The sequence below is a fragment of the Oncorhynchus masou genome, chromosome 23, assembly GCF_036934945.1.
Source record: "Oncorhynchus masou masou isolate Uvic2021 chromosome 23, UVic_Omas_1.1, whole genome shotgun sequence".
Lineage (NCBI taxonomy): Eukaryota > Metazoa > Chordata > Actinopteri > Salmoniformes > Salmonidae > Oncorhynchus > Oncorhynchus masou.
This window is the reverse complement of record NC_088234.1, coordinates 37,559,186-37,579,916: the sequence shown is the minus strand read 5'-3', so window position 1 is coordinate 37,579,916 and position 20,731 is coordinate 37,559,186. Positions and strand designations below refer to the sequence as shown.

Here is a 20,731-nt window from a genome sequence, read left to right as displayed (position 1 = left end):
TCGCAAGGCACTGTAACTAACTCTGCATGATTTTCCCATCCATTGATTTGGTAATACAGGATCCTTCAATAGTTCTCAAAACTGGATCACTCTTTCAGAGTAAAGTAACATCCACTTGCATCCATTTTTATGCTTGACCCTAATCTCACAAGACCTTACAGCTATATCCAATACTCAGAGACTTGCTCGTCTGGCTCTGCAAGATTAGCTTTCTCCAAATTTATGATTTCCTTATGGTTGCCCTGCTTACATTTTGTTCTTGGTTCTTCTCATCGGAGGCACTGATCCACCCAGCGGGCGGAGCTCCCCTATACCCCAACGGCCAGAGAGCCGGCCGGTCACTCCGCCTCTCTCTCTGACCCCTAAACATTTCCACCTCCCAGGTAGGAGATACACGGAGCGCACCCTGTCACTGTTACTGCTACTGGTCACCTGAGACTTTTTATTGCTCTCACGCAACTTCTCTCTACCACTTTTTCCATTTCAATAATGCTTTTGGCTCATGTGTCACTGGAAAAGTGTTTGATACGTATACATGAAATGCAAAACACTGAGCACAAACTGATTGAATCAACGTTGTTTCAACGTAATTTGTCGACGTATTGTGGCACGGACTCTACATGGAAAATACATGTAAAAAATGTTGACATAGACAAACGTTGTATAAAATATGTTGAATTTGTACCTTTAAGATAATGCCAGATCTTCAGCGTTATATCCACTATCAGAAAAACAAACAATAAGCTGGGCATAGTCTACACATAGTCTTTGGTCTCCCATCCAAGGTTTTAACCAAGCCCAGCTATGATATTTGTCATTGACTATTACCAATGTGCTATTGTGAGAATGATTGATGATAGATCCCCACTTAAAAACTAAATAGATAGGGCCTCCCGAGTGGTGCAGTGGTCTAAGGCACCTCATTGCAGTGCTTGAGGCGTCACTACAGCGCTGGCGCACAATTGTCCGCATTGGGGGAGGATTTGGCCGGACGGGATGGGCGGCGGGTTGGGTGCCTGCAAGCTGACTTCAGTTGCAAGCTGACTTCAGTCACATTGGTGCAGCTGGCTTCCGGGTTACGTGAGCAGTGTGGCTTGGCAGGGTTGTGTTTCAGAGGATATATTGCTCTCAACCTTTGCCTCTCCCTAGTCTGTCGGGACAAGACTAATTACCAATTGGATATCATGTAAAAGCGATAAAAGTATTTTAAAAATATAGGAATAAAAAAAATATAGGAATAAACAAAATAGATTTACTATTGCTATCAAAGTCATTCCAACGGGTAGGTTTAACAGAGCTCATATATCATATATGATATCATCAAGACATCAAGACAGTGGATGGTTGACATTTTACGTGCTCCTAATCAATTGTATTTTTATGTTCGTTGTTTGTAACTGATTTTTTAACTTATTTTATACTTGTTACTTTTATGTCTTATTCTTATTCATGTTTTTTAAACTGCATTGTTGGTTAGGGGCTTGTAAGTAACATTTCAGTGTTGTATTCGGCCCATGTGACTAATACAATTTGATTTTTGAATGACACAATTTAGGCTTATATAGCATTTGCAAAGTCATCAAAAGCTATTGTTTCATTTCAACCCAGAATTCAACATACAATAGACAATACAATAAGCCTAGGGTTTTAAGCTTTGGCTGATTTTCAAATTGAATGATATTTAGTGATTGAAAACTGTTTGGTTGTCAACACAACAAAATATCAACATTTGAAGTAGATGAAGCCTCTATATTCTGATTGGATAGTTGCATCTGTGCCACTGACTTAGTCTGGCTTTCATTTCAGTTTGTCTACAAAATAATAATTGATATGTTGGATTCAACTCCATCTCAACTAAAAATCTAAGTTAAATAATAACACTCAATCAGATCAAATGATTTAAAGTGCATTTAATATTGGATTTGATTTGATTTAATCCTATCCTTTAACGTTGATGTTTGATTGAGATGGAGACGTGAATCCAACGTACCAATGATTAATTTGTAGACAAACTGGAATTAAAGCCAGACTTGTGGCCTAAATTCACCAAAGGCGACGCAAGCATGATTTTTTTTTAAAGCATTATTTTGAATTATATTAACCCAACCGAAGCCAGGTGGGCAGGTTGTCCTCCATGACGCCTCGCTAATTTAAAACCTGTCACGAGTTTTGTGATTTATTGCTGCCGCTGTAGTCACACAAAACATTTTTTGTTGTCTTTATTCACTTTTTTTTTTACTAATTTGAATTGGAAGAAGTAGCTAAATATATATATTTTTACCATATATGCTAAATTAGACCAATTCACCCACCGCTATCAGCAAAGATGATTGGAGATATGGACTATCCTGCTAGCATACAGTCACTGTTCTGCCTGTCCCATCCTTTCCACCCTCCTCGGTCTGTTTGCTCCGCCCACCCGCTTCTGGTGACTTTTTCGCTTAAGTCAGTGGCACAGATGGAACTACTCAAGCAGATGATAGATCTCCTTCAAATGTTGATATTTGGTTGCATGGACAACCCAAAACAATTCACTATCACTTTTGTGATACAGTAAATAGCCTAAAGTTAAGTTTCCTGGTTGAGTTAAGTTTCCTGGTTGCTAAACTTTCAGTTTATGTGACAAAACAGGCAACATAATGTATAAAGAAAACATTGTACCATTTAAACCGCTGTGAAATATATTTTCAATAACCCAAAATATTGTTTTTTCAGCTGTTTGAAGTTGGTGTACAAAACTGAAAGTAAAAGACAGGAAGCATAGACATAGCACACATAGAACAGATCTACCGCTTCTTAGACTTGCTTTCAATGAGAATGACAGATCTATAACTATGTGAATTTGGTTGGGTCACCTAAAAAGCGACATATTGCAGCTTCAAAAACAAATTAAAAATGTTATCTTACAAACTAATGTAAAATTCGACTTTAAAATCGGTAACACATCCATGGCCACATTTTGAGGTGATGGTAACTATACATTTCTTCTTATGTATTCACATAAAGTGTTCTAATTCAAGATAGCTATGCTATAATAATCTGTGCACAATCTCGAACAACATTGATTAATTGCACCATGTGCTTTTAATGTAATCTCTGCTGCAATCCAGTTATTTTGGTTCAGCCATTAGATGAAGTACAGCGATAACACATGAATCTGTTGTATAGATAAACAAAATATCTGACATTGTAGTCCCGTTTGAACAATGCTTTGCTTTTAAATTATTGAAAGCACGGAGATAGACATTTGTGTGACAACTAAACCAAAAATCAGACATTGTTTTTCCATTGGAATTTGGTTAATTGAAAGCATAGTGATAACACATTGGAAATTCAACTAACTTTTGTTTGTCTTTTTGAGTGGGTGAATATATCTTGTAATCCCATTGATCAACATCTCAACCAAATATTCCCCAATTATCCACGTTGAAATGACATGGTGTGCCCAGTGGTTTTGACTATGTCTTTCTCCTTCTGCCCTTTCAGATCAGGGGATCAACATTTACAGGAAACCACCCATCTACAAACAACACGGTATAATTCACTCTCTGTGACCTGGTTTCACCAGCATTTTTTTTGTTTTTTTACCTTTAACTAGGCAAGTCGGTTAAGAACAAATTCTTATTTTCAATGACGGCCTAGGAACAGTGGGGTAACTGCCTTGTTCAGGGGCAGAACGGCAGATTTGTACCTTGTCAGCTCAGGGATTACAGACTTGCAACCTTTTGTTTACGAGTCCAACGCTCTAACCACTAGGCTACCCTGCCGCCCCGGCAATAATTATACTGATTGCAAATAGAGACAGAGCTTTCCAAGAGCATGACTAGGTAATATTACTTCTCTTAGCAGGGACATATTATGAGGAGTTGGTTTACTGCAAAACAACGTGATTATAGAAAGAAAGAAAGTGTCTTGAAACGCATTCGCTATAAACAAGACCGATAAGCTTCACTATACAAAGCACCACCTAACCTTTTAGTAATGGTATAGGGTTGGTGGACTAGATGTCAATGAGCAATATCTGGGTCCTTTCAATTATGTTTTTTTTCAGTTTGGATTGAAATTGTGTAATCACCACATTGACCTCTAATTGTACACCATTTACTGTGACCACCTCCAATGTCAATGTGTCAATATTGTTTGAAGTCTCTCTCTCTGACCAAATACTTTCTGAACACTTTCTGAGAATTTATAAACCTAAGCAAAAGATCAAGGCATGCGAGCCTACAGTACCCCGTAATCTAAAGAGAAGGTTTGGGATGTCACCTTAATTCCCTTAAATATGATTTATCGCTGACATGTTTTGGAGTGTGGTCCTTCTCCTACTAATGGTTCTGTAGCCCTTTCTTTCTGTCAAATGACCTAGTGGCCTTATTGCCTTCAATAAATACTATTGAAGGCAAATAAGTTGCCATCTGGAACCGTCTTTTAAAATTACATTTGTACATTCCTAGGACTGAGAACCCCTTCAGCGGTGCAGACAATATTATACATATTGATTAGAGCGCCATCACACTACAACTATTTACATATTCTGTGAACAATTTTGAATAATAAGTGTAAGTGTAAGGTTGGGTGGGGTATTATCTTTACCATGTACACAGCAAATTTGAGATCAGAATTTTAACATCCACTGTTAAATGTAACCCTTTCTTAGTGTGTATACTGAATATGACCCACTGAAATAGGGGGGGGGGCATCTCATGCCTTTCAAGTGAGCATGAGAGATACCCACCCATGACTGTGTTTGTTAGTGACAGAGGCATGTTTGTTGAATTCATAACAGTACAGTCCCGAAGCCTTCACCAAGTAACTGCAAAGGTGAATGTGTTTGAATTGAAATGAAATGAACCATTTATAGCCATATAAAACATATTGTCATGTATTTAGTTATGGCCTAATTATCCTTGACATTTCAGTCTGAAAATCTTGGTTCTTGGCCACATCAGACCTGCAAATCACAATATTCTGGTTTATGAAATTATTATTTGTACTGCAATTCCTATCAGAATCCAGCCATTTAGAAAAACTGTTATTGAGAAGGATTTAATAGTGAGGTCATATTTTTTTTTTTTTATTTCACCTTTATTTAACCAGGTAGGCAAGTTGAGAACAAGTTCTCATTTACAATTGCGACCTGGCCAAGATAAAGCAAAGCAGTTCGACACATACAATGACACAGAGTTACACATGGAGTAAAACAAACATACAGTCAATAATACAGTATAAACAAGTCTATATACGATGTGAGCAAATGAGGTGATATAAGGGAGGTAAAGGCAAAAAAAGGCCATGGTGGCAAAGTAAGTACAATATAGCAAGTAAAACACTGGAATGGTAGATTTGCAATGGAAGAATGTGCAAAGTAGAAATGAAAATAATGGGGTGCAAAGGAGCAAAATAAATAAATTAATTAAATACAGTAGGGAAAGAGGTAGTTGTTTGGGCTAAACTATAGGTGGGCTATGTACAGTTGGTGCTTAAAGCTAGTGAGGGAGATAAGTATTTCCAGTTTCAGTGCTTTTTGTAGTTTGTTCCAGTCATTTGGCAGCAGAGAACTGGAAGGAGAGGCGGCCAAAGAAAGAATTGGTTTTGGGGGTGACTAGAGAGATATACCTGCTGGAGCGTGTGCTACAGGTGGGAGATGCTATGGTGACCAGCGAGCTGAGATAAGGGGGGACTTTACCTAGCAGGGTCTTGTAGATGACATGGAGCCAGTGGGTTTGGCGACGAGTATGAAGCGAGGGCCAGCCAACGAGAGCGTACAGGTCGCAATGGTGGGTAGTATATGGGGCTTTGGTGACAAAACGGAATGCATTGTGAGAGACTGCATCCAATTTGTTGAGTAGGGTATTGGAGGCTATTTTGTAAATGACATCGCCAAAGTCGAGGATTGGTAGGATGGTTAGTTTTACAAGGGTATGCTTGGCAGCATGAGTGAAGGATGCTTTGTTTGCGAAATAGGAAGCCAATTCAAGATTTAACTTTGGATTGGAGATATTTGATATGGGTCTGGGAGGAGAGTTTACAGTCTAACCAGACACCTAAGTATTTGTAGTTGTCCACGTATTCTAAGTCAGAGCCGTCCAGAGTAGTGATGTTGGATCGGTTGAAGAGCATGCATTTAGTTTTACTTGTATTTAAGAGCAATGGGAGGCCACGGAATGAGAGTTGTATGGCATTGAAGCTTGCCTGGAGGGTTGTTAACACAGTGTCCAAAGAAGGGCCAGAAGTATACAGAATGGTGTCGTCTGCGTAGAGGTGGATCAGAGACTCACCAGCAGCAAGAGCGACCTCATTGATGTATACAGAGAAGAGAGTCTGTCTAAGAATTGAACCCTGTGGCACCCCCATAGAGACTGCCAGAGGTCCGGACAGCAGACCCTCCGATTTGTCACACTGAACTCTATCAGAGAAGTAGTTGGTGAACCAGGCGAGGCAATCATTTGAGAAACCAAGGCTGTCGAGTCTGCCGATGAGGATGTGGTGATTGACAGAGTCGAAAGCCTTGGCCAGATCAATGAACACGGCTGCACAGTAATGTTTCTTATCGATGGCGGTTAAGATATCGTTTAGGACCTTGAGCGTGGCTGAGGTGCACCCATGACCAGCTCTGAAACCAGATTGCATAGCAGAGAAGGTATGGTGAAATTCGAAATGGTCGGTAATCTGTTTGTTGACTTGGCTTTCGAAGACCTTAGAAAGGCATGGTAGGATAGATATATGTCTGTAGCAGTTTGGGTCAAGAGTGTCCCCCCCTTTGAAGAGGGGGATGACCGCAGCTGCTTTCCAATCTTTGGGGATCTCAGACGACACGAAATAGAGGTTGAACAGGCTAGTAATAGGGGTGGCAACAATTTCGGCAGATAATTTTAGAAAGAAAGGGTTCAGATTGTCTAGCCCTGCTGATTTGTAGGGGTCCAGATTTTGCAGCTCTTTCAGAACATCAGCTGAATGGATTTGGGAGAAGGAGAAATGGGGAAGGCTTGAGCGAGTTGCTGTGGGGGGTGCAGTGCTGTTGACCGGAGTAGGAGTAGCCAGGTGGAAAGCATGGCCAGCCGTAGAAAAATGCCTATTGAAATTCTCAATTATGGTGGATTTATCAGTGGTGACAGTGTTTCCTATCTTCAGTGCAGTGGGCAGCTGGGAGGAGGTGTTCTTATTCTCCATGGACTTTACAGTGTCCCAGAACTTTTTTGAGTTAGTGTTGCAGGAAGCAAATTTCTGCTTGAAAAAGCTAGCCTTGGCTTTTCTAACTGCCTGCGTATAATGGTTTCTAGCTTCCCTGAACAGCTGCATATCACGGGGGCTGTTCGATGCTAATGAACGCCATAGGATGTTTTTGTGTTGGTTAATAAGGGCAGTCAGGTCTGGGGAGAACCAAGGGCTATATCTGTTCCTGGTTCTAAATTTCTTGAATGGGGCATATTTATTTAAGATGGTTAGGAAGGCATTTAAAACAAATATCCACTCAGACACTGATAGTCCAGTTCCTCTGGTTACCAATTTAGATTCACCCGCACCAAAAATAAAGTCTGCTGAGGACATCATCAGATCCGCTACGTTTCCTGCCGCTCATGTCCCCCCTCTGGATGACACATCACCGACCGAAAACGACCACTAGCCCCCCTGCTCTCCCTCCCTGACCATGCCTGCCTTTGGTACAGTAGGCTCCTTATGAGCATGCTTGCACTGCCCCACCTCCTTCACCTTAGAGGCTCACTACCCCTAACCAAACCCTGAACTTGTCCCTGTCCATAAACAACCACTTGTCCCTACCCTCTAGACATTTATGGAGATCTGAGAGAATTTGATAGGTTTGAGCAATATGTCAATAGCACCACCGTGAACTCTGATAGGCTAGGTGGAATTTCAGCCTTACGGCTTTTCCAAACCTCTCAGATTTTCACAAGTGTCTAGGATGTAGGGTTTGGGTTCTTTATGGATCGGCCATAATCTCACTCTTATGCACTTGAAGCTTAACATCACCACTAAGCTTTATTGCATCCCTGCTCTCAATTTGACTCTATGGAACACAGATTTTAAAATTATTTTGCTGAATTTTGTGCAATGCTGATGAACAATGTATCCTTGAAAGACTGTTGTTGTTGGCATCATGTCACTTTTTACTTGCTACAGCTTCAGTTGCACCTTCCTTCACAGCTTGCTTTACAGCTACCTATAAGATCAATCATTCGACCGTTCACAAATGACTTGGACAGAGCTAACTGAGACTGGCTTCAAACACTGTGTTGTTCTGTGTATCAAACTCATAGTAAATATCTCATCTTGTGAAGACTTGTACTGTCCGTGTTAACATTCTGTGCAGCTGAGTAGTTTCACTGTTTTTGTGTTGTCTGTGTTTATGTCTAGTGACCTCTGTCTCACATTTGTGTTCTCCCACACCCCTGTTGCTGGAAAGATAAATCCTACAGTCAATCCTTTCAAAAATCCTGTACAGTACTTTTGTGAACATGATGTCCACAGATGGGAGCATTCTATTATGCCTTCTGTTATAGTTTTTGACAGTCTTGTTTGACTGTATTTAGCACTACTTCTCGGTCAAGACGCCTGTAATTCACACACACAGTTATAAGGGTGTGTGCATGCGTGCCTGTGTGTGTGTGTGTGTGTGTGTGTGTGTGTGTGTGTGTGTGTGTGTGTTGGCTTATTCGTGGGTTGTTTATGCCACTCAAAGGTTCAGAAGGAGGAAGGAGACGGTCTAGGGAAGAGGAGGAAGAGGAGGCTATGAAGAGAAAGCAGATCCAAGAGGAGCAAATCAACAAGGTTAGAGAAGCCACATTCATACACTCACCCCCACAATCACACCCACAAACACACACACGTAGGCAGCTCTACTCTACTATTGTATGTTCATAAAAGGTTATTCCTGCAGATACAGTATACTGCTTCATAATTTGTTAGAAGCCTTTATACTGTATTATAATAAGGTTAACACTATGTTTTGTCTCTGTATGTATCAAGTTTTCAACTGACTCAAAATAGCTGGTATTTAGTCAGGATAATTATAAGATTCATTATAAGATATTATACATGCTCATGACAAGTCTTACAATGCATTATACCTGCAGGCTTTAAGTTAAGTATTTTACCATATGTTTTGTGTGTCCCCAGATCCAGTCTGGTTTGGGGAAGCTGATAATGAAAGAGGAGAATGAAAAGGAGCAGATCAGGGATGGTCATGCACGCAGCCAATCAGCTCAGCGCTATGAACCTCAGCAGAACAACTATGATGGAGGTATGTTCTGACTAACTTCACCATATAGTAACAAACACATTGTTTAGAAGAACCACATCAAATTAACTCTAAATCAGGGTCAGGTTCATTAGGTACCAAACTGAAGAAAGCTATCCAAAATGGATTGAAACACAGAGTTACTATCTGTACTTGTCCAATACAACAAACACCATTTTTTGTTGTAACGCTCGTTGTTTGAAGGATGGTCGGACAAAGATGCAGCGTGGGGTAGGGTAATCATTTTTTATTAATGATAACCGGCACAAAACAAGAAAGAGTAACAAAACGAAACGTCCAGCTTTGTGGGGCTCAAAAGCAACAATACAAAATCAAGATCCCGCAAACAACAGGTGGGAAAAGGCTGCCTAAATATGATCCCCAATCAGAGACAATGATAGACAGCTGCCTCTGATTGGGAACCATACCAGGCTAACATAGAAATAAAAAACTAGAATACTCACCCTAGTCACACCCTGACCAAGCCAAAATAGAGAATAAAAAGGCTATCTAAGGTCAGTGCACGAGGTCAGTGCATCCCTCCGCTTCTGTGGAATCGGACTGGGTACCCTTGCAGGAGGCAAGGGCCATGGATCATGGATCATCACTGGAGGCTCCGGGCCATGGATTATCACTGGAGCCACCCCCGACGGTAGATGCCCACCCGGACCCTCCCCTATTGAGTCAGGTTTTGTGGTCGGAGTCCGCACCCTTGGAGGGGGGATACTGTCACATCCTGACCATAGAGAGCTGTTTATTCTCTGTGTTGGTTGGGGCGTGACAGTGACCGAACCGTGGATCGTCGCCGGGAGCTCCGGACCGGGGATCGTCGCCGGGACCTCAGATCTGTGGATCGTCGCCGGAGACTCCGGGTCGTGGATCGTTGCCGGAGACTCCAGACCGTGGGTCATTGCCGGGGACTCCGGACCGTGGATCGTCGCCGGGGACTCCGGAAGGGGAACCGTCGCTGGAGGCTCCGGGCCATGGATCATCACATTTCGTTTTGTCTTCTGTTTTGTTTGGTGAGTTTATTAAACACGTGGAATTCTACGCACGCAGCGCCTTGGTCCAATCATTCAAACGACCGTGACACGCGATACGTTTAGGCTACTACATGATACTTAAATGTTCTCCATATACATCATGAGGTTGCTACAACCTAGCCTATGAATGAAAGTTTACAACGTAGGTGCACAGAGAACATTTTTAAAAGGCAGACCGTGACACATGGACAGACTGTGACACGTTCAATACTGCCTTGCACACACTTGCCTGCATCTAGCTGATCTAGGGTCCTCTCACCTTTTCCCTTCGCTTGTGGACTTCAATGCACAACACATCAGCTGTATGTGACCAGCCGAAAAAACTTTCCAAGCCAAACCATATCGTAACCGCTACACACAGCCTCCACCGTTGTCACCATATTAGCTAAAGTAATGTCATAGTCAACATAACTAATATAACTAATGTAATCATGCAGTAACTTTACAGTGTACAGTCAGTAAAGCAGTTTATCACATTTGTAAAACCAAAAGCATACCTTGACTTGGAAGAGTTCTAGTGTTGTGTTGGATAGTCATAGCGGGCTACCTAACATAGCACCCCTCTGTTTGAGAAGTGTGTTTGAGTAGGCTAAACTAGCTAGCTGCATTTGAAAGGGGAAAAAATACTCTCTCTCTCTTGCCTCTCCTTCTTTTTGGAAGAAATTAATTTGTTCAAAACTGTTCAACTATTGTCCTTCTATCTCTTTGAGAACTACTACAACTACATTTTATGAACTGCAGTCCTAGCTAGCTGTAGCTTATGCTTTCAGTGCGAGATGTATTCTCTGATCCTTTGATTGGGTGGACAACAGGGCAGTTCATGCTATGCTGGAGCTCTGATAGGTTGGAGGATGTCCTCTGGAAGTTGTCATAATTACTGTGTAAATCTGTGGAAGGGGGTTAGAACCATGAGCCTCCTAGGTTTTTTATTTTAGTCAATGTACCCAGAGGAGGATGGAAGCTAGTTGTCCTCTGGCTACACCATAGTGCTACCCTACAGAGTGCTGTCTACTGTAGAACTTCATTGCAAAAAAGTGTATCTTAATCAATTATTTGGTGATGTGAATATAATTTAGCTTTTAATCGAAAAAGTATGACTTTTAAAATGTTTTTTTTAATGAAATTTACTGAAGAGGATGGTCCTCCGCTTACTTTTCTGGTGAGCCTCCACTGATGTATGAGCCACTGAAATAGTGTTATAGGTCCCGAACCTTTCCCATGTAAAATAGCCTTTTGAGTGACTAAAGCATCACCCATAATGTTTTTTCCTGATAAAATTTTATAAAATGTACTTTTTCTCTCATGTCTAACTACGAGGAAGTCTGAAAGACAGACCCTACATTGGCGGGCGGTTCCTTGAAATACCTATGTCAAGCCAAATTGACCCAGTGAGCAGTGCTGCAGTGAGATGATCTCAAGCAAATTTGCTGATACACAATGCAACTCAAATGCTGACACACAAAGCAACTCAAACGACATTGAAATTGCATGAAATATCCAATCCTGTCATACATCACATCTTGGTTTCAGAAATAATTTGTTTATGCAACTGCTTGGTTATTGGAAAGCATCAATATTGACACAATGTTTACTGTATAATTTAGCTAGCTAGCCCAAATGGAATTGTCAGTACTGTTTTTCAAGATTCATAATAAAATAAAAACAGAAATACCTAATTTAATTTAAGAATGTTGCTATGAGACTCGACATTTAGCTCAGGTCTATTCTGTTTGAGATGTTGAGATGTTTCTACAACTTATTTGGAGTCCACCTGTGGTAAATTAATTGATCGGACATGATTTGGAAAGGCACACACTTGTCTATATAAGGTCCCACAGTTGACAGTGCATGTCAGAGCAAAAACCAGGCAATGAGGTCAAAGAAATTGTCCGTAGAGCTCCGAGAGAGGATTGTGTTGAGGCACATGTCTGGGGAAGGGTACCAAAACATTTCTGCAGAATTGAAGGTCCTCAAGAACACAGTGGCCACCAAGGATCTTTCTAGAGCTGGCTGCACGGCCAAACTGAGCAATCGGGGAGAAGAGCCTCGGTTAGGGAAGTGACCAAGAACCCTATGGTCACTCTGACAGAGCTCCAGAGTTCCTCTGTGGAGGAGTGGGAACCTTCCAGAAGGACAACCATCTCTGCAGCACTCCACCAATCAGGCCTTTATGGTAGAGTGAACAGACGGAATCCACTCCACAGTAATATTCACATGACAGCCTTCTTGCAGTTTGCCAAAAGGCACCTAAAGGACTTTCAGATCATGAAACCAAGATTGAACTCTTTGGCCTGAATGCCAAGCGTCACGTCTGGAGGAAACCTGGCACCATCCCTACAGGGAAGCATGGTGGTGGCAGCATCATGCTGTGGGGATGTTTTCAGGGACTGAGAGACTAGTCAGGATCAAGTGAAAGATGAACAGAGCGAATGCAACCTGCTCCAGAGCACTCAGGACCACTCAAGTCTAGGGTGAAGGTTCACCGTCCAACAAGACAACAACCCTAAGCACACACAAATACAGTGCAGGACTGGCTTCGGGATAAGTCTCTGAATGTCCTTGAGTGGCCTAGGCAGAGCCTGATCAAACATCTCTGGAGAGACCTGAAAATATGTATTTATTTATCTATTATTTTACCAGGTAAGTTGACTGAGAACACGTTCTCATTTGCAGCGACAACCTGGGGAATAGTTACAGGGGAGAGGAGGGGGATTAATGAGCCAATTGTAAACCGGGGATTATTAGGTGGCCGAGTTGGTTTGAGAGCCAGATTGGGAATTTAGCCAGGACACTAGGATTAACACCCCTACTCTTACGATAAGTGCCATGGGATCTTTAATGACCTCAGAGAGTCAGTACCAGCGTACCATCTGAAAGACAGCACCCTACATAGGGCAGTGTCCCCAATCACTGTCCTGGGGCATTGAGATATATTTTTTTAGACCAGAGGAAAGAGTGCCTCCTACTGGCCCTCCAACACCACTTCCAGTCTCCCATCCAGGAACTGACCAGGACCAACCCTGCTTAGCTTCAGAAGCAAGCCAGCAGTGGTATGCAGGGTGGTATGCTGCTGGTCAAATAGCTGTGCATCGATGCTCCCCATCCAACCTGACAGAGCTAGAGAGGATCTGCAGATTAGAATGGGAGAAACACCCCATATACAGGTGTGCCAAGCTTGTCGCGTCATCATACCCTAGAAGACTAAAGGGTGTAATCGCTGCCAAAGGTTCTTCAACAAAGTTCTGAGTAAAGAGTCTGATGTAAATGTCATATTTTTTTTTTATATATATTTGCATTTTGATTGAAGACAAGGTGATACTTATTTAAATTGTGTAAGAGAATAAGAAGTTACCATTTGTGTAGTCAAATTAGGCTTTTTGTGATATCGCAAAAAGTTCTTAGTAATCCAGCCTCCTGAATCCAACTGTTTGACACGAGGGAGGGGACAAGTAAATTTATGATCAAACTTTATCAATGTAGAAGCAACTTTGATCTGGTTTCATCCAAATTCATCAAAATTAATGGAAAACGTACTTTTCAGTGTTGACAAACTACCAAATCTAGTGTTGGTTCCCTAACACTATGGGGGTGCTGCAAAATCTCACATATATTGCAACCTTATTAGAGTAGATGTTGTTACACTTTTTTCATGTTAAGGAATAACACATGTAGTTTTACAGTATTTTGGGGCGTTTTGTTTTAACACTGTAGGGTGTAAAGTCTTATTGACATTTTTCACAGCATGCCTTGTGAATGTGAGAGATACCCACCCATGACTGTGCTTGTTAGTTACAGACACATGGTTGTTGCATTCATTAACGTCTAGTCCTGAAACCTTCACCAAATGACTGCCTAAGTGTCTAGATTAAAACTAAATCCTTTATTACCATATATAATTGCATAAATTACCTTGACATTGTGGTTTGATAAGCCAGGGTTATATCGGACCTTCAAATCAAAATATGTTGGTTTGTGAAGTCATTATGAATTCCAGCCGGAGGTAGGATGGCCAAAAATGTGAATATTTTATGACTCACAATCTGTTTTAGGAATGACTGCTATGTTGAAAGACAAGACTGCCTAAACCATTTAAACTGGAACAACCATCTCATTAACGGGTGCAATAAATCCAACCCCTTACAGATTGGGTTAGTTTAGAAAAGCATAAATGACTTATCTTTGTATAGTATAAAATCAATGAATCAATCAATGTGCATGTAGAAACATAGATATTAAAACAAACGATAAACTTTTTACCTCAACGCCGAGATTTTAACACTTGCAAATTTCCTGTGCTTGAACAATTCAAACTAAAGGGCAGCCAAATTGAGTTTAGATGTTTCAGCGAAATTATGATACTTACCATAGTTTCAACTTTTCAGATGATTCCAAAACTTCCTCGCTGCCTGGTTATGGACGGAATGGATTACACCGGGTAAGATCAAACACCTATCAGATATCACAACTTGATTAAATCCAACAAAATCAATCAAATCAATATTTGATATAATGTGGATGTTTTCCGCTATGACAGCAGCAGGTAGCCTGGAGGTTAAGAGTGGTGTGACAGTAACCAAAAGGTCACTGGTTTGAATCTCTGAGCCGACTAGGTGAAAAATCTATTGATGTGCCCTTGAGCAAGGCACTTATCCCTAATTGCTCCTGTAAAATGTTCTGTTTTGATCAAATTGTTCATAGAAATATGTGACTATTGTTATTAAAATACTGTTTCTGCCTCTACAGCCTCAGTCCACAGATTTCACTCAGTACAACAGCCATGGGGACATGTGTGGGGGAGGAAGAGGTGAGTGTTGCTCACCAAATAAAGCTCTGGTTATATTCACAACTACTTCCACAATTTAAATACTCTTAAAGCTACAATCTGGATGACAGGCCCGCACTTGTTTTGGTATACAGCTGAGAAATGGGGCTTGGGAAATATAACCCCTCCCAGATCCCAGATTGTAACTTTAACCGATTACACACATAAATAATTAATCAATATGTTTTATAATAAGGCACCCAATTATTTGGAAATAATGTAGTACTTAGTTCAGATATGAATGATAAATGGTAGAGAAAAAACATTAACTCATTTTCTGTCCCATTTTGTCCTGCAGAGTTTCAGGTATGTCTCTCATTTGCTTATCCACAACTGCCTTTCATTATACCTTTAATTTTGCATGTGTTTGCTCACTCATTATTCCTAAGATTGCAAACCTAATGTTGTCCTGAATGTCAACCCAGTCCCGCTAAATGCCTGCATCACTGTTTGCTATTCCAAACTGTAGTGATTGCATTGCAGTGATCCTGCATGCTCCTGCCTTGGAACGCAAACAACACTGCTTTAGTTACATATTCAATTGCAAACCGTAACAGTCCTCTAGACTGTGAGAGGTGGAGGGGTCACAAGCGTAGAGGCCATTGAGATGAATTGTATTTAAAGAATGCCAATCTTTGAAAGCCGAAACCCATTCGCCAAAGAGACAGACAAATGTACTGCAGTGACCATATGTTACAAGTATATTGCTCTATATAATAGTAATACGATACAGTTGCTGGGCTAGTGGTAGCTATAGTAGATAGCTATGCTAGAGACATCTCAGTTCCATACCACTATATTACATGTGTGTGTATGTTCTATCCTGTAGCACATAAGGGATGGCTGTGCCGCAGTAACAAGAATGGACAGGGGAGTATCTATGCCTAATATGTTGGAACCAAAAGCAAGTATCTTATTTCTTGATCATTTTTTATTTATTTACCTGATGATCTCTGAGCTGTATGTAGAGCTAGAGCTGTATGTGCCCTATGCGTTTTTGTATATTTCACTGACATGCCAAGTTTTTAAAATAGACTTCACTACAAAAATGAATATGTTGTATGCAACAGAAAGGAATACTGAGTCAGTGGAGAGTGAGCTCGGAGGTATAGGACTGGTGGCGTGTCTCATAATATCACCACTAACTTACCTACAGTATGCAGCTGGTAGTCAGTTCCATCATGGGTTCCTGGAACCAAATGCAGCCCCTCGACAGTACTACATCTCCCATGAGGCTGTGGCTGTGCTGAAGTCCAGACAGGAGCTAGTGAAATGAGTCACCTCTCGCTTAGCATGCCAGCTTCTCCATGTTCATTCACACATCGCTTCAATATAGACTGTATGTAGCATACAGTGGAAAATCCAACACCAAATGTATATTTGAAATGACTCTGATCACTGTATACTTTATGAAGAAGAGACAGCTTCATTGTTGGATTTTCATGATTGGTGTGGCTATTATGAGTTGGTCAGATGGAAAAATTAGAAAACAAATCACCCCTCTTCTTGCTTATCAGAGTATTTCAGTAAGATCTTGCAAAACTCTCACTCTAAATTGAAATGGATCTCATCCATGTCTGTTTGTGTACTAGACCTTAGCATAAGTTAGCTGTAAAGCCCACAGTATAGCTGCAATTCCAGGACTCGATAACTATGTCTTGAATTTTATTGAACAAAATTGTTTAAAACTTACAGTACTATTTTGTTACTTACTTACAAAATGTTAGGGTCACAGTTAGTTCTCTGAAAATGTGAAATTGTAGCCTAATCTTGTCCATTTATCTAGTCAGATATTCCAACATATTCACATTTTAACTGATATGCAGTACCGGTCAAAAGTTTTAGAACACCTACTCATTTAAGGGTTTTTCTTCATTTTTCCTATTTTCTACATTGTAGAATAATAGTGAAGACATCAACACTATGAAATGACACATGGAATCATGTAGTATCCAAAAAAGTGTTAAACAAATCAAAACATATTTTATATTTGAGATTCTTCAAATAGTCACCCTTGCATTGATGACAGGTTTGCACACTCTTGGCATTCTCTCAACCAGCTTCACCTGGAATGCTTTTCCAACGGTCTTGAAGGAGTTCCCATATATGCTGAATACTTCTTGGCTGCTTTTCCTTTACTCTGCGGTCCAACTCATCCCAAACCATCTCAATTTGGTTGAGGTCGGGGGATTGTGGAGGCCAGGTCATCTGATGCAGCACTCCATCACTCTCCTTCTTGAAGGTGTGTTGGGTCATTGCCCTGTTGAAATACAAATGATAGTCCCACTAAGCCCAAACGAGATGGGATGGCGTATCGCTGCAGAATGCTGTGGTAGCCATGCTTTTTAAGTGTGCCTTGAATTCTAAATAAATCACAGACATTGTCACCAGCAAAGCACCCCCACACCATAACACCTCCTCCTCCATGCTTTACGGTGGGAAATACACATGCAGAGATCATCTGGTCACCCACACCGCGTCTCACAAAGACATGGCAGTTGGAACCAAAAATCTTCAATTTGGACTCCAGACCAAAGGACAAATTTCCACCGGTCTAATGTCCATTGCTCGTGTTCTTTGGCCCAAGCAAGTCTCTTCTTATTATTGGTGTCCTTTAGTAGTGGGTTCTTTACAGCAATTTGACCATGAAGGACTGATTCACACAGTCTCCTCTGCATAGCTGATGTTGAGATGTGTCTATTATTTGAACTCTGTGAAGCATTTATTTGGGTTACAATTTCTGAGGCTGGTAACTCTAACGAATATATCCTTCGCAGCAGAGGGAACTCTGGGTCTTCCATTCCTGTGACGGTCCTCATGAGAGCCAGTTTCATCATAGCGCTTGATGGTTTTTGCGACTGCACTTGAAGAAACTTTCAAAGTTCTTGAAATGTTCCTGATTGACTGACCTTCATGTCTTAAAGTAATGATGGCCTGTCATTTCTCTTTGCTTATTTGAGCTGTTCCTGCCATTATATGGACTTGGTCTTTTACCAAATAGGGCTATCTTCTGTATACCACCCCTGCCTTGTCACAACACAACTGATTTGCTCAATTGCTTTAAGAAGGAAAGAAATTCAACAAATGTACTTTTAAGAAGGCACACCTGTTAATTGAAATGCATTCCAGGTGAGTACCTCATGAAGCTGGTTGAGAGAATGCCAAGAGTGTGCAAAGGTGTCATCAAGGCAAAAGGTGTCTATTTGAAGAATCTCAAATATAAAATATATTTTGATTTGTTTAACACTTTTTTGGTTACTACATAATTCATAATTTTATTTCATAGTTTTGATGTCTTCACTATTTTTATAAAATGTAGAAAATAGTAAAAGTAAAGAAAACCCTTGAATGAGTATGTGTACTAAAACTTTTGACCAGTGGTGTACTTGTTTTGTTAATAATAAGAGCACAAATGCATGTACCGACACAACGATACAGGCATCATGCACCTCCCTATCAACTGATACCCATATAGTTGAGTCAGCCCCATCTGCCCTCTTACAGCCCTCACTCACAATCTTCTGTCACAGTTGTTGTCCCTACCGAGTGCTGTCTCAGACAAGACTATCAGTGTTGAACATGCTATAACTGTAAAAATGATGCCCTATCTAATCAAACATGGATACCCGGTTTCTGTGGTACCTCTATGTCTGTCTGCAGCAATGAATGTGTGGGATCATGTACTCAATAAAATAATTACAGCATAAAATGCTTTATTTTACATTTTGGTTTTATCTCAAAAACCTAGTATCCACGTTCGATTGAATGGGGTCCTCAGTCAGTTGTGATGGCCCCTTGGTCTATCTTTCAACAGTTTCCTTTTGAAGCTTGATTCAGTATTGCCTTCCTTTACGAACTTTGCTATCCGGGATCCTTGGGACTTCCCTACCCCATTGAAGTTGACATTTTAAAAGGTTACGGTAAGGGTTGGGGTTAAGGTTAAGTAAGGGTTATAGGTAGAGGCTAAGGTAAGGGGATAGGGTAGGGACGTTCCAAGGAGCCTAGATAGCACAGACCCTTTCCATTACTGACATAAGTGTCTCCCTTTGAAGGTTGTACCATATGAAATGCTCACGATAACCAGTAGAGGGCGAGCTAAACTGCCCAGGGAGGTGGACAGAACAAGACTGGAGGTATCATTTGATTTCTGCATGTGATGATAGATACTCGATTGTCTACTTTGTGTGCATGAATGCTACACAAAAACCTAGTGAGGAAAGTACAGACTCCATAGCTCCATATAGATTCTTGAGAGTTTATCAATGACTTTATAGGAGCGTAAATGCTAACCACAACATACCCCTCCCCCTTCCTTCTTTTCTCAACCTCTCTTCTCACTCTAGCGCCACTTAGCCCCAGAAACGTTCTTTGACATCTTTGGGATGGAGATCCAGGAATTTGACAGGCTTCCACTGTGGAAACGCAACAACATGAAAAAGAAGGCCAAGCTCTTCTAGCAGTCAGAGCAGCATGCACTCATCCCATCCCATAAGATAGCAATCTACTCTACCACTGTAACATAGATGTAGGATTTGTTTTGATTTTCCCCCTTTCCCTCTTTTTTGACATGTTCAAGGAAGCAACGAAATGGACTCTTTTTACTCTATACTTCCTCTACGAACTGAATACATAATTAACGAACTGATAGATGCTACAAGGAAACAGAATTAAACCCATTTCTTGAGTGTTCAAAAATTAAAAAGAATGAGAAAGAATTATAAATTAGGTCATGTTTTTTTGTTTTTTTACTGCTGCGCTTGTTTTTTGTTTTGTTTTTCGCTTTGCTTTGAATGGAGCTGCTTTTACTTTCTTTCCCTTTTCTTTAATCTCATGGCACCAAATGGAACATGTTCTTCACATGCGAAACTGGAATGTTTGTCTGTCAGCTTCATAAGTCAATGGTCAGCTTGCCCTCATTTTGGCTGAAACATTTTAGACCCGTGTTGGCGTCAAATCAAATGGCTTACAGTCTTCATCATGGAAATATTGGGTCTTGCCATTTCTTTATGGCTCTAGTACATAATATGAGTCCAAATCTTCAAACACTGCTCAGCTTGCCTTAGCACCTAACCATGTTACTCTCACTGGCATCAGAGTCTGGAAAAGTCATCAATCAAAACAATATAATGTGGTTTCCATATAGATCCGGGTTATATTCATTAGGGCATGCAACATTTTAAAATGTTCTGTAATGGGAAACTGAAATGAGCATGGACAAGTCCAAGTAGTCCCTCCCTATTTCAGTTTGTTTTCTTCCATTTGATGCCTATTAAATATGACCCAGGTAGCCTCTTCAACAAAACACTTTATCCTATCAGGCTCCCATGAAAACGACCCAATTTAGTTTTCCGTTGGTTAAATTGGAGAAGCAATTCCTATTTCACTCACAAAAATTCAACAAACACCACCCCAAAAAATACAACATTAAATGTAAAAAAAAAATGTATTTAAAATGTTTTATAAATGAAACCCACACTGCCATTTGTTGTATTGAAATATAAGCAAAAATAAAGCTTTAAATCCCTGTGTATGATACACCAAAGGTATCACCTGTATTAGTTTATCTCCTCTCAGCTATTAAACAAATAAACACAGTGTGTGAGGTAGTAT

General features: G+C 40.7%; 1 protein-coding gene across 1 annotated transcript in view; it reads left to right on the top strand.

The window, feature by feature from the left end:
- LOC135510777 (actin-binding LIM protein 1-like) overlaps nt 1-20,730 on the top strand; it is a 160,874-nt gene extending 140,144 nt beyond the window's left edge. The window contains exons 15-24 of the mRNA XM_064931987.1: nt 279-383; nt 3,487-3,534; nt 8,699-8,787; nt 9,136-9,259; nt 14,682-14,734; nt 15,043-15,103; nt 15,420-15,427; nt 15,951-16,025; nt 19,174-19,254; nt 19,465-20,730. Of these exons, the coding sequence (XP_064788059.1) occupies nt 279-383; nt 3,487-3,534; nt 8,699-8,787; nt 9,136-9,259; nt 14,682-14,734; nt 15,043-15,103; nt 15,420-15,427; nt 15,951-16,025; nt 19,174-19,254; nt 19,465-19,578 (758 nt within the window). The 3' untranslated portion in view covers nt 19,579-20,730. The remainder of the gene's footprint in view (nt 1-278; nt 384-3,486; nt 3,535-8,698; nt 8,788-9,135; nt 9,260-14,681; nt 14,735-15,042; nt 15,104-15,419; nt 15,428-15,950; nt 16,026-19,173; nt 19,255-19,464) is intronic.
- Nucleotide 20,731: the final 1 nt, after the last annotated feature.